This window comes from Dermacentor albipictus, chromosome 7, assembly GCF_038994185.2.
Source record: "Dermacentor albipictus isolate Rhodes 1998 colony chromosome 7, USDA_Dalb.pri_finalv2, whole genome shotgun sequence".
In the NCBI taxonomy this organism is placed as follows: Eukaryota; Metazoa; Arthropoda; class Arachnida; order Ixodida; family Ixodidae; genus Dermacentor; species Dermacentor albipictus.
The window spans coordinates 80,694,188-80,707,902 of NC_091827.1; the positions used below are offsets into that span (position 1 = coordinate 80,694,188).

The 13,715-nt window shown below is 44.6% G+C and overlaps 1 protein-coding gene across 3 annotated transcripts in view; it reads right to left on the reverse strand.

The window, feature by feature from the left end:
- Nucleotides 1-13,715, reverse strand: part of LOC135899051 (uncharacterized) — a 40,234-nt gene that overhangs the window by 23,030 nt on the left and 3,489 nt on the right. For 2 of the 3 annotated variants that reach the window (XM_070521341.1, XM_070521340.1), the window contains exon 2: nt 1,987-2,203. In XM_070521341.1, the coding sequence (XP_070377442.1) occupies nt 1,987-2,199 (213 nt within the window). In that variant the 5' untranslated portion in view covers nt 2,200-2,203. Of the gene's footprint in view, nt 1-1,986; nt 2,204-6,143; nt 6,351-13,715 lie in introns of those variants that run through there. The other variant, XM_070521339.1, reaches the window with a different exon arrangement.

Consider the following 13,715-nt stretch of genomic DNA (forward strand, 5'->3'; position numbering starts at 1 on the left):
AACCGGGTGAAACAGTAAGGAAACTCTGTCGGAAGCATCACAAACACGCTTAGAAGTTAGGCACATACCAAAAAGTGGGCGAAGAAGTACAATTAACTTATTTTATAAAAGGACGAGGACGAAATATAGAATTCACACGTGTAGATTGTTGACCATTAAATCAGTAATATACGGGTTAGCAATACCGGCAAATCAAGTAAAACTGTAAGCATTGGCAGAACGCGTGTGAATATTAGAACTTATGAATGACTTCACAGTCGTTAGCCGTCTAGATGAAAACATTTTTTCTTACTGAGTGTACTGAAATATCTGGGGAAGATGCCAGAGCATTATATAGGTCTTTCGGACTTTAGCGAACAATGTGACATGTTGAACTGCAACATTGTGTGGGATATTCTAGAAGGGAAAGGCTTACGCAATGGCTCTATACATCTTTTGATGGAAATTAACCTAGAAAGTACCATTTGTTTTGATATCACCGAGGAACCAAGAGAGGATTTCCTTTATCCCCGCAGTTGTTTGTGTTTTACATGGTAAGGACGGAAAGGGCGCTAGAAGGAATCGTCATAATGTGTAATCTGTCATACAAACACGGGAGCACGAAAGTTGAGAAACAATTCCCAGATTTGTTTTATGCGGGTATCATTCAGTTCCTTGCTGAAAGGCAAAGTGATATGCAACATTCGGGTAATCTCTGCGGACAGAAGATGAGATTCTAGGTTACAAATTTAGCATTACAAAAGGACACATTATGGTATTCAATAATAACAACGAAGAGTGACAATAAAGGGTCAAGAAATAGCTCAGATTAAAAGACGACAAACACCTCGGTACATGAATTAGCGAGGGAAAACCATATATGGAAACACGAGAAATAGCAGTAGCAGGAAAGGGGAACACAACTGCGGTCCTAATAAAACACCTCGCTCTATGAGGATGCACTAGGCACGAGGTGCTCCGCGGTTTGTGGAAAGGTGTAACGGTTCTTGTACTTACATTTTGAAACGCGGTCGCCTCGCATTGGGCGCCCACAGGAACGCTACATATGAAGCTGTGCATGGCGCTATAGGCTGGAAACGTTTTCAAGTGAGCGAAGCTCAGAGTAAGATTGCTTTCGAAAACGTACTGAGGAATTTCAAAGGAAGTAAATGGCGAAAGTGTTCAGGTGTTCCTAGACGAACAAACACTAAATCCCAGTGAATGAAAAGGACTAGGAATTTTATCAACAAGTATGCGTCAGTTTAGCAAGTAGCATAGAAGCGAAGAACGTAAAATGCCGTCAGTAAGGCTGAGACATTCTCATGGTCGTCGGAAATGTAGAAGACACCTGCTATCAGTAACTACCTAAGAGGAAAAAACTAAATCAGGAAAGAAACAATAGATAAGCTTCTTTTATTTGTCGAAGAGAGATCAGGATGCCTTAAAAGGCGTAGCTGTAAAGCGAGGTACACAAAGCAAGAAGAAACATGTGGTTGATAAGGAAATGGTAAAACATGTTTTATTAGAACTTAAAGGTATAATACACGCGGCCTTCGGTTTACGCTCCGCTGGCTTACTTGAAGCCCCTGGGCTCATAGATAGCAGGGGGAAAGTAAGCATGCCCGCCACACAGTTTAGTAAAAGATGGTTGCAGGTTTGGTGGCAGATAAACAAAGGACAATGAACGGGGGTCTGCAAAAGCAAAGTTTGATGCCGCGAAATGTTCGTCCGTTAAAAAGGTAAGATAGGCAAGACATTTCGCAGAGTAAAAAAACACCTTCGTGGCGCAAACCACCGACCCGATTCTAGAGGGTTGCTCGTAGCATCCATCCTTCCATATTCGAAGCCGTGTTGCAGAACTTCAAGAACGTGCAGCGGCAGCTCCAAATCTTGCTAGTAGTACTTGTATTCAAGTTTCGTCGTGTGTGTGTTCCAAATTTGCAATATTGAACAGAGTAACAAGCCAAAGTGGCAAAACAAACCGGATGTACTTATAAATTTACTCACTTTCCAGAATGCTAGTCGAACTTTGTCCACTCGGTTGACAACGCCACCGTCTTCTGACATCGTTATTTCGACGTACTCAGCCATCTGGTACGCTTCTGGGTCTTCCGGGTCCATTCTATGGAGACGCTTCGCTCGGCTCAACTGGATCCAGGCAAGAAGTAACAGCACGAGCAATGGGTTCACAATTGCTCCAAGGTCGGCGGAGAATTTCATTCTTCTGGGAAGTGGGAGAAAAACGTACAAATAAGCGCTGCGTTACACTCTACATGCAGTATCGCTTGCTTTGCTAATAGCGCGAGAAGTGATTCACGGGCGCAAATATAGAGAGCGTGAGCACGATCATTAGACACAGTGGTTTCGCGCAAGTCTCGAGCAAAGTCTGCCACCACTCATTCGCCGAACTCTGCCCTCGTCATGTATGTACAATGAGGACAATCACCGACACCAGAGTTTTGCCTACCGACTGCTACTTTATCCTGCAGAAACTGCGGTTTGTGTTTTTGTCTGCCTGTGTTCTCGGGATGTTTTCAGTCGCTTGGCGATAGCTTCGCGTTTCCCCCTTTTGTACCAGATTCTCTGTTTTTTTTTCCTTTCCAGAGTGCACGTCGCTTCTCTTTCCGTATTTTTGTCGTTGTTACACTTAGAAGCTCACTATATTCCCACACCTAGCCTAGCCATTTGCCAATTTCTTCCTCAACACTTGTGACTACACTTGTTATTTGTTCAGCGATCAAATCTGGATTGGCCATTTGGTGCTTCTTGCTTTCTTCCCCAAGTACGTATCCCATGTTCAAATTGATGCGTTTATGATCACTCCCTATGCTGCTATACCCATCCTCGTCAATGACCATTTCTCTCAACTTATCCCGAATTCCTTCTGCCATCAGATAGTAACCAATGGTCGATTGCCAGTTTCCCACATCTTACGTGGTCTCCAAATGAAACTTTTTTCTTCAGTTTGGTTTATTTCTTTAATAAGTAGTTACACATGCTTACACAAGTATATAGAAGGAGCTCCCAGAGCATGTGGCGGAAAGGGGACCTCCTGTCATAAAATGTATACATTAGAGCAAATACACAGCCCTGGCGCTGTATTAACGATAACGAGGTTACGTTGCTCACAGAGATCTAGCATTGACTCCTCGCGGTTCTCGGTATAGCGATCTAGATCCTACATGTGGGCACTCATGTCACCTAATAGGATAATTTCGGCATCATTCCCGAAACCCTTAATATAAGTACTTAGGAATTCCACTAAATCTTCATTCTTCTCTATGCAATTATTTCCGGTGCACAAATACGCCACGCCCAGCCACGTTTTCTCTCTACTCATTGTACATGATAACCAAACGTCCTCTTGACATTTTGAATTTAACCTTTTCCATTTGGCTCCCTGATGGATAAGCATTCCGACTCCCCTTCCATTTATTTCCTATTTAGTTCTGTTGCACCTTTCCCAAACATAATTCCCAATCACTGGCGGTTCTTCCGAGTCTCTAAGGTGCATTTCTGTAACCTCATCAATCCCTATTTGTTCTCTATTTAACTCCTCCGGAATCTCTACCCACTTTTCCTTTCTTCTGCCGCACTGCATGTGTATGTATCCTATTGCATGGCGAGCTCTCTTCCTAGTTTTCGTCTTTTTTGTCATTGATGGCAATTTTATTGTGAGGTTTCTCTGAGCACCTTCTTCAATACTATCCACACTTGCCACCTGAGCGCCCGCTGGCCCCCCCAATAAAGCAACGGCACGACCAGTAAGTCGCCAGCCTACTTTTCGTCTAAGCCTGTGATTGAAGTGGATCCCGTCTCGTAGAAAACTACCACACCTTCTCACTTCGCCCTTTAATTCTACAAACTCGAAATTTTTCTCTTACCTCATTGTCCATATAGCCTCATTAGCAACCACTACGGCTCTTTGTACATTGCTCTCACGTACAGGCACCTCCGGCACCGTGCACACCATGATCTGCACCTCAGGGAACAGTTCGCACAAGTCGTTTACGCCCTTCGCTAAACGCTGGGCTTGCCTCTTTTCTGTTTAGGACGTCATTTAGTTTATCTGCTGGTACGACAAGGTTGCGCCCGAGGGCACTTCCCGCGAGCTTTTCTTTTGCTCCCTCCATGACAGCGCCCAATGTCCGTCCTGGAAATGTACCTACCGCCAATCTTTTGTCACCTTTCATCCTCTCCACAACTGCTTCTGAGCACCTACCCAGGTTTCAGTCGCCGCCTATAATCACCTTTCACTCTCTGCTACTACCGAGGCCTCTCCCTTCTTTCCTTTGTCATCCTTTCCCATGTTATTCGGACTTGACAAGGGGAACTTACCCCTGCATTTCTGCTTTTCCTTTGTGGCCGCATGAAGGTATATGCAGCTCTTTCCGACTACCCCATCTCGGCGTTGCACGTATTCCATATGCTTTCTTGACACTCCCCGTCATCTCACACCGGGAGACTGCGTTTTATCGTCACGACCATTCTCGTTCATGACGGCGGCCCTGTTCCGCCTTTCCTCGGCTGTCTGAAGTCCTTCTTCCGCCGCCCTCCGTTCACCGCGCTCCATATTTAGCTCATTTCTGAGCTGTTCGACCTGTTACACAAGCTTATCTTGGAAATCCTTAATTTTCTTTTGCCTAGTATCGACAGCACGGTGTCTGCCGATTGACTCGACTTGCTCTCCATTCTCATCCTCATCTCCTCTAGCTTCAGGCACTTTCCGCACACTTTCCGCACACCATCTTTCTTACCATGCGTAGCATTTAGCTTTTTTTTAAATGCAAATGCTGAAGCTTTCAGAGCACGTGCCTTCTAGCAAAGGCTGATACGTGCAGCATGTAAATCCTTAAATTATGACAAAGTAATTATCATCAATGCTGTAGAAGCAATAAATGCCGCACAGACGAGCTATGACGCGTGCTCGCACGTGTACAAGCACGCGGCCACGCTCTCACTTTTCTACCAAAGCAATATCGCCGATACCAATCCACACACACTAAAACCACTAACACCTAATGGTGTTGCCACTTCCAAACTACTATTTAATGGCTATAAAGACTTAACGTCCCGCATGGTTGCACGTGTGGAAAAACGTGGCGCGAAAGGACACTCTATTCTGCAAAACCAAATACAGGAGAAACATACCCGCACATACCAAAAAAAGAAGAAAAAGTAGCCCATTATTATTGAAAAGCTAAAAAATCTGCGCAATCATAAACAAAAGCAAGCTCAAAGCATGCACAAAAAACATGTTTCGCCGAAGCCGGCAAAACACGTCCGTCCTCCACAATAACCAACTCAAAATTTTTTGCCCGCTTTTGCGACACGACGCCATATCGCGTCGACAAGAAAAAGCTAAGAAACACATTTTATCCCTGTGTTTTAACCCTTTGCACCCTGTGCGAACATACCAAAATACATAACTTAAGTTAAGCTCGTAAGGGAGCCTGACTACGTTTTCCTAAGAGCAGATTACATTCCCGTTGTATTCTCAATACTTCTGCTAAGCCACCACCTTGTTTGGACAGCAAAGTAGCCTCCATCGTTTTTTGACTGTGGTGCTATTTTCACGAAGCTAAGCTAAATTTCTTTCCAGCTTCGTCATGGGAGGAACGAGATTTCAAATAGTCACTGTCCTTTCAGCTGCCTGTTTAGACGGACATGGAGGGTATTGGAACAAAACATATATTGCCTTTATGGCCACTTACGACCGACTTTTATCAAACGTTTGACCATTTCTGGACATTGCGGGAGCTTAAAGAAAACGTCGCGCATGTTCCTGAAGAACAAGTTATAGGCGCAGATACCAATATATGAAGAGTGGCAACAAGGACAGCTTGCGGCTCAGCACAACTAGTGCTAGCTCGATACGTTGGATGAGTCCACAGAGATGGTGCTGCGAAAAGATTCACCCTGCCACGTTGCGCCCATTGGGTGGATCAGGGTATCTGCACAACACGTGAGTCAAGGCACCGAGCCGACCACAGTACAGCTGATCTGGAGCGGAGCATTAAGGGCGTCGGGCAAAGCGGCGATTACCACGCGGGCACTGTGCCTCCTGAACACAGCTGGCGCACGCGCCATCCTCGTAATTTCAAGCAAGCGCTATCGCTTTCCTGGCCTCACCGCGAGTCCCTGGTAGTGCAAACGATACTTACTGTTTGTAGCGTGGAGAAGACGCTATGCAGGGAGTACTGGTTCAGCGCTTGTTGGAGAGGGGAGAGCGACGTTTTCACCAGAGACTGTTTATCCCGAGGTACCGCACTGACAGGTTCAGTAGCAGATGGCCAGCGCTTGTTGTTGCTCTGCCCGAAACTTCCCTTCTATAGATACTGCCCTTTTAGGCAGTCTTTCGACTATTATGTGCCGTAAGTACTCATTCTCCTACGTCCCCCTTTTGAAAATGTATTCGGCTTGCGTGCATTTTTATTGCGCCAGCTGTGCTTGAATGCCTTTACCGGGAATTGACGATGGGGATGATTTCTGTAGTTGATTGTTGCCCTTGAAGTTTTATATGCTATAATAAATGGAGGGGGAGGGGGCACTAAGTGTTCTACATTGAAAGGTTCGTTCAAAAAAAGAAGGCGTCATCTGACAAACCTGGCTAACGATAGTTTAGTCGAGGGCCCGCTCAAACAACGAATACGAACAAACTTCATCATTGGCGAACTGATGGTCCATTCAAGCCAGGAATTAATTAGCCTTGATTGGAAGTGAAACATTTAGGGCGGTGCGTATGTGGTTAGAAAAGGCGGGTTCACTATCTGTCTTGGCCCAGAATTCAGTGGCGGAATTAACGAAGCTCTTCGTTCGCAAGTGCATTTTGTCATTGGTCGGCCACCTTCGCTGATAATATTTCCGCCATCTCGTTTGACTCGCATCCGCTTTTCTGAACAATTTAAGCGTAACAACTTGTTTTTTATCTGCTTGTTTTATTAAGGGTCCATGCATTAGAACCATCGACACAGCCGAGATAGGGCTCCACAGTGTTTTTCTCCATATCCACCATGAAAGTCGTTTACACAAAAGTATTTGCAAGCATAAGCAGCACTCTTTAAACATCATTGTGGGTATTTTTTATTCTTGTTAATTTTTCAGGCGGAGCTCTAGTCTCTATCAGAACGCCAAACTCCAGCCATGGCAGCTCAAGATTAGAGGTGTCAGCAGGGAAGGCGTATCTCCTTATAGCTCTCTTGTCAACGAGATGAAATGCTACATGGTTCACGAACGCATTGTAATATAGGCAATGGTGAAATGAATACATACATATATACACACACATATATATATATATATATATATATATATATATATATATACATATATATATATATATATATATATATATATATATATATATATATATACATTGCGAGACAGCTGTACAACCTCAACGGTTTATTTCGCAGCTCGCGCGCTAAATACGATGACGCTGGCCATGATGATGTATAAGTACAGATGAAGAAGATGAAGGGGTAGAATAATGCTCCCACAATTCGCCCCGCACGTGGAAGCGGCCAACCTGGCCACTGGTTACGCTGTATACGGCGGGAAAGGCCGTATGAAAGGCTTTAAACGCGAAACACGCACAATCTCTGCGGCACAGCAGCGGCCGTCCATAGGCGGAACAACTGGATTGACAGGGTAGTTAACTGGCGAAGTCTGTTCCCGAGCAATGTAGGGCCCGATAAAATGGGAGTGAAATTTCTATCGCACAATCCAGGAGCGCGAACTGGGGATTCGCGGCCACAAGCAGCATGTACTGAGTTGTGCGTTTTCCTGTCATAGGTTGACTCGTGCTTGCCGCCGTGTGCTGCCTGGCCGTCCATCATCAGAAACCGAAGCTCTGCATCACCTGAAGATTATCTTGGTTCCGCAGCGAACTTCACTGAGTCTGCGTCGCCGGTATCGGAAGCAGCGCCACCTGGACCTATAAAAGGACCAGCACTGTAGCAACTCGTTGGGATTCGCGGCCACAAGCAGCATGTACTGAGTTGTGCGTTTTCCTGTCATAGGTTGACTCGTGCTTGCCGCCGTGTGCTGCCTGGCCGTCCATCATCAGAAACCGAAGCTCTGCATCACCTGAAGATTATCTTGGTTCCGCAGCGAACTTCACTGAGTCTGCGTCGCCGGTATCGGAAGCAGCGCCACCTGGACCTATAAAAGGACCAGCACTGTAGCAACTCGTTGGGATTCGCGGCCACAAGCAGCATGTACTGAGTTGTGCGTTTTCCTGTCATAGGTTGACTCGTGCTTGCCGCCGTGTGCTGCCTGGCCGTCCATCATCAGAAACCGAAGCTCTGCATCACCTGAAGATTATCTTGGTTCCGCAGCGAACTTCACTGAGTCTGCGTCGCCGGTATCGGAAGCAGCGCCACCTGGACCTATAAAAGGACCAGCACTGTAGCAACTCGTTGGGATTCGCGGCCACAAGCAGCATGTACTGAGTTGTGCGTTTTCCTGTCATAGGTTGACTCGTGCTTGCCGCCGTGTGCTGCCTGGCCGTCCATCATCAGAAACCGAAGCTCTGCATCACCTGAAGATTATCTTGGTTCCGCAGCGAACTTCACTGAGTCTGCGTCGCCGATATCGGAAGCAGCGCCACCTGGACCTATAAAAGGACCAGCACTGTAGCAACTCGTTGGGATTCGCGGCCACAAGCAGCATGTACTGAGTTGTGCGTTTTCCTGTCATAGGTAGGCCATAATTTTGAGTTGTTCGTTTAGCCCTACGTGATTTTTGTTTTGGCCGTTGATCCCCTGTGTATGTGCCTTTCTTGATGTTCAAATGGGTGTGGATCTGTGCACAAAGCGCGCACGCATTGGTTTGTTTGCATGCCGCAGTCACAGTGGGGTTCAACTTTTACATGACTGATCGTGCTTCATTCGCGCGCTTAGCCCCAGACCCTCATTGACATTGCTGTGCATTTGTCTCGCACTGCTCTTGCTTCGAGCTGGAGACGTGGAGAGTAATACCGGGCCCAAGATTGAGGACGTACTGACATTTCTGAAAGAGTTTCGTGAAGAAATTTCATCCGATTTAAAACAAGTAAACGACCAAATAGCAAGCTTAAATACCCGAGTCACCGCCATTGAAAAAAAGATTAGTAGCGTACCGGAAATCAAAAAGCACTTTGACGCTGTCAAAAATTCTGTTCAAGAAGTTAAGACAAACATATCTAAAGCAAATGAAGAACTCGTCGATGTTTTGGACGACATAAGTAACAGAATGAGGCGCAACAACCTTATAATCATGGGTATACCCGAAGAGGGCCATGAAGGATACGCCGAATCCGAAGCCATTGTGAAGAAATTTTGTTCCACTCACTTGAAGGTCAACGTTGGAGACATTGAGCATGCTCACCGTATTGGTCAGCGCCGTCATGGTTTTCACCGTCCAATTATAATTAAATTCCTCAGCTTTAAATCTAAAACAGAAGTCTTACAAAATGCCCATAAACTGAAAAATCTCGAGTCCCCTAAAGTGTGGATCGAAGAAGACTTTTCGCCTAAGGTACAGTTGGCTCGTAGGAAGTTGTGCGAGATTGCTAAGAGCAATCGTGAGGGAAACGAACGTTTTTCGATTCGTTATATGTCTCTACATTTTAAAGATTCTGTTTAGCGGTTTGATTCAATCACTAATAATGTTGTACAGGTTGCTGCAAGGAACCAACCTTCCAGTAATTGACAAAAAACAACTGAGAGGCGTAAGCTTACGCCCGTACATGCAGTCTCGTTGCTCTTGGCAAATTTCCGCAGCCTTTTTCATAAAATTGATGCACTGAAAACGCTCTTACATTCTTGCACCACAGATATAATAATAGGTACAGAAACGTGGCTTTCCAGTGACATCACTAATAGCGAACTTGCACTTGACCCATCTTTTGTAATCTTTCGAAAGGACCAGGAAGGCTTCCGAGGAGGCGGAGTTATTGTGGTCATTAAAGATGGCTATCAACCGTCTCTAGTGATAATCGACTCTCCTCTTGAAATAGTGTGGGTCTCTGCACGTATTGGACATGCGCAATGTGTTATTGGTGCATGCTATCGTCCACCCGATAGCCGTTTGTAATTTGTTCATTTTTTCAATGATGCTTTACAACAGGTCTTATCCCAGTTTCCAAAATGCATACTAATATTAGGGGGTGATTTTAATTACCCGGGTATCGAGTGGTCAACCTCTTCCTTAAAGGAACATTGCAACAGATCTGAGTGTCTTCATTTTCTACAAACCTTGTATTTTCATCACTTAACTCGAGTCGTGCGCGAACCAACTCGGGGTGATCACATACTAGATATCATTTTAACAAATCATCCAGACCTTGCTGCGACACATGTGCTTGAACCATTAAGTGATCACAGGGTGGTGCAATGTTCCTTTGCATTGAAACCTGCCAAGAAATATACAGCGAAAAAATATATTCTCAACTACGCACGCGCCGACACTGGCAGAATGGTTGATATGACGGCCTCATTATTAGCAGACTTTGCAAACAATTTTCAAAACAGAACGGTACACGATAACTGGAGCTTGTTCCGCGATAAACTCAAAGAAGTTGAAACTACATGCATACCAAGAATGACCATCAGCTCAAGGCAGAACGATCCGTGGTTTAACCGCGAAGTGAAGAAGTGTATAAACAAGAAAAAAAAGAGCGTTCAGAAAAGCTGCCCGAACAAATGCTCCAGAAGACTGGCAAAATTACAAAACCATAGCACGCCATACAGAAACAACAATTGTCGAAGCTAAACACAAGTTTTTTAATTGCACCCTTCCCAATATGATAAAAACTGATCCCAAAAAGTTTTGGCAAGTAGTAAACCCAAAAGCAGATCACACTGCTCCCTTACTACTTTCCGAAAATGGAGCAGTGCTCAACACAAAAGATTGCACTGAGCTATTTACCAATGCTTCTCTGCAGTTTTTACTAACGAACTGCCACTTGATAACACTCACATACTTCAACAACCATCTATTCGATTCCCCTTTTCATCCATCATAATAACGGAACATGGTGTTTCTTGTGCCGTTGACAGGCTTCCTCATAAAACCAGCCCAGGTCCTGATGGTGTAAGTGCTAAACTTCTAAAATTAACCTCGCACTACTCTTCAGTTTTATTATCTCTAATATTTCAGCAATCACTCGATACAGGGTGCCTACCGGAAGATAGGAAATCGGCGTTAGTGATACGGGTATTTAAATCTGGTGATACAGCAGACCCTAATAATTACAGACCTATATCACTGACATCTATCTGCTGCAAACTACTGGAACACATCCTATACTCTCACATTATAGCCTATCTTAACGACAATAACCTGCTCCTCAATAACCAACATGTCTTTCGCCAAAATCGCTCGTCAGACGCAACTTTATGAACTCGTAACAGATATTCACACTTCTTTGCACAGATTGATTATTACAGACGCCATTTTTATTGACTTTTCTAAAGCTTTCGACCGAGTACCTGATAATCGACTAAAACTGAAAGTTAGAAACCTACAGCTTGACCATAACACGACGCGATGGATTGAGGAGTTCCTAACGAACCGATTTCAAGTAATCAGTCTCAACAACTGCTTTTCTAACCGCACTCACGTCACTTCGGGAGTTCCTCAAGGATCCGTCCTTGGGCCACTGCTATTTTTAATATACATAAATGACATCGCAACTAATATTCCCTCACAAATACGTCTCTTCGCAGATGACTGCGTCTTGTAATAAGAAATAAGCTGCCTTGCCGACATTTCTGTGTTGCAGTCTGATTTAACAAAACTAACTGACTGGTGTGACACATGGCAGATGGAAATTAACATAGCCAAAACTAAACACGTAAAATTTGCTTCGATAACTCGACCTAACTCTGAGCAATATACAATACGCGGTATTACTGTTGACTCAGTATCTTCAATCAAGTACTTGGGTGTCCTGTTTACCTCCAATTTAAGCTGGAATGCTCGCATTGAACACATCACCTCAAAATCATGCAAAAAACTTGGTTACCTGAAACGTCACTTACACCTTGCTAACACAGATACCAGACTTCGCGCATACAGTTCTCTTGTCAGGCCTTCTTTAGAATATGCGTCAATAATTTGGCACCCCCATCATTCTAATCTCACGAACCTACTTGAATCAGTTCAAAATAAAGCTGCGCGGTTCATCTTAACTTCATACTCTCGCTATCAAAGTGCGTCCGCCTTAAAGAAATCACTTAATCTCCCTTCACTTGACATGCGCAGGAAATTATCACGGTTCACCTTCTTCCATAGCCTTTACCACAGCAACATTGCATTCGCTCGAGCCCATATTCTTCCCGTTCCCCATATCTCTACCCGCACAGACCATGTTCATAAAGTAAAACCTATATTTGCCAGGACTAACGCTTATCAAAATTCGCCTCTTGTTTTATCTATTGCCGAATCGAACTCGCTACCTGCTAACACTGTCTCGCTTACGGAATCATCATCATTTCATGCAGCACTGCTAACCTTTTTAGAGTGTGTCAACCTGTCAGATCCCACGTTTTCTTGAATATTTATATAAACAGTGTTTTCAAGTGCTGGGCATTGTGTAAAATTCATTCCGTTTCATCAGATATGTGTCTGTGTAGGCTGTTTACCTAAGTGTTTATCCTTAACCTCGTGTTCTGATGGGTACTGATTGTTTGCATCACATTTTATGTTCTTATGCGCGTTTCACGCTACTAAACATTGTATAAATTTCGTTACCCTTTTCTTTCTTTCTTTCTTTTTGTTTGCTTCTGCTAGGTGTTTTTCATGGTTCCCAATGCCTTCATATATTTACATTGTACAGATTTCAATCATGCTTGAACTTTTTCGTCCTCCCCTATGTAATGCCCTAACGGGCCCTTAGGGTACTCAGATAAATACGTCGTCTCCAGGGTGGAAGGAAACTACACGGTGAGGTGCATCATAGCGAATTTTGCGGTCTTGACTGGCGTCGGTGTTGAGGCGGGCACGTTGGCGACACCGGGCAATGCGCGAAACGAACTGCTCACACACTGATGTGGACGAAGGCATGGGGACACCAAAGAAGGAAACGTCGATGGTAGTGATCGGTTGGCGACCATGCGCAAGGAAAAAGCACGAGTACCCCGCACCTCCACCACTTGCAAGGCAGCTGTTCTGCCTCAACGGTTTATTTCGCAGCCCGTGTGCTACAGACGATGACGCTGGCCATGATGATGAATATATACAGATGAAGAAGATGAAGGGGTAAATTAATGCTCACAATATAGTTTTCTTTCTCGGCTGTGAATGAACTTATCGCCCACCATCGTACCTTTCGTTGCGTGACCGTGCCCACGAAGCAGATGCATGCGGTCTCACTGCTCACTCCAGGTACTTAGGTGGTTTGTGGAACTCATTCGTACTGTTGCAAATGTTTTAAAAATTCGGACTATCGGACTGCATTTCAGCAACACTACCTCCACAAAAGCTGTGCTTTGCCACTGGTCATCACTGTTATCGCTATTAGCTCTTCTAATGGTAACGTCGTTAATATCCACGGGGCTTTGTTTTTGTTGTTGTTCTTGCCAAATTATGCTCTTGTGCGCTGTCTCCCATGCGCTTTGCCGGTAGTGTCGTCCCTTTCAAAGCCAGTTTTCCGCTAAATTGGACAGACAAATTTCCATAGACTTCCCCAAATTGTTGTTTAAGTTACAGTTGTTCAGTTTTTCAACATACAAAAACTGTAGATTTGTAAA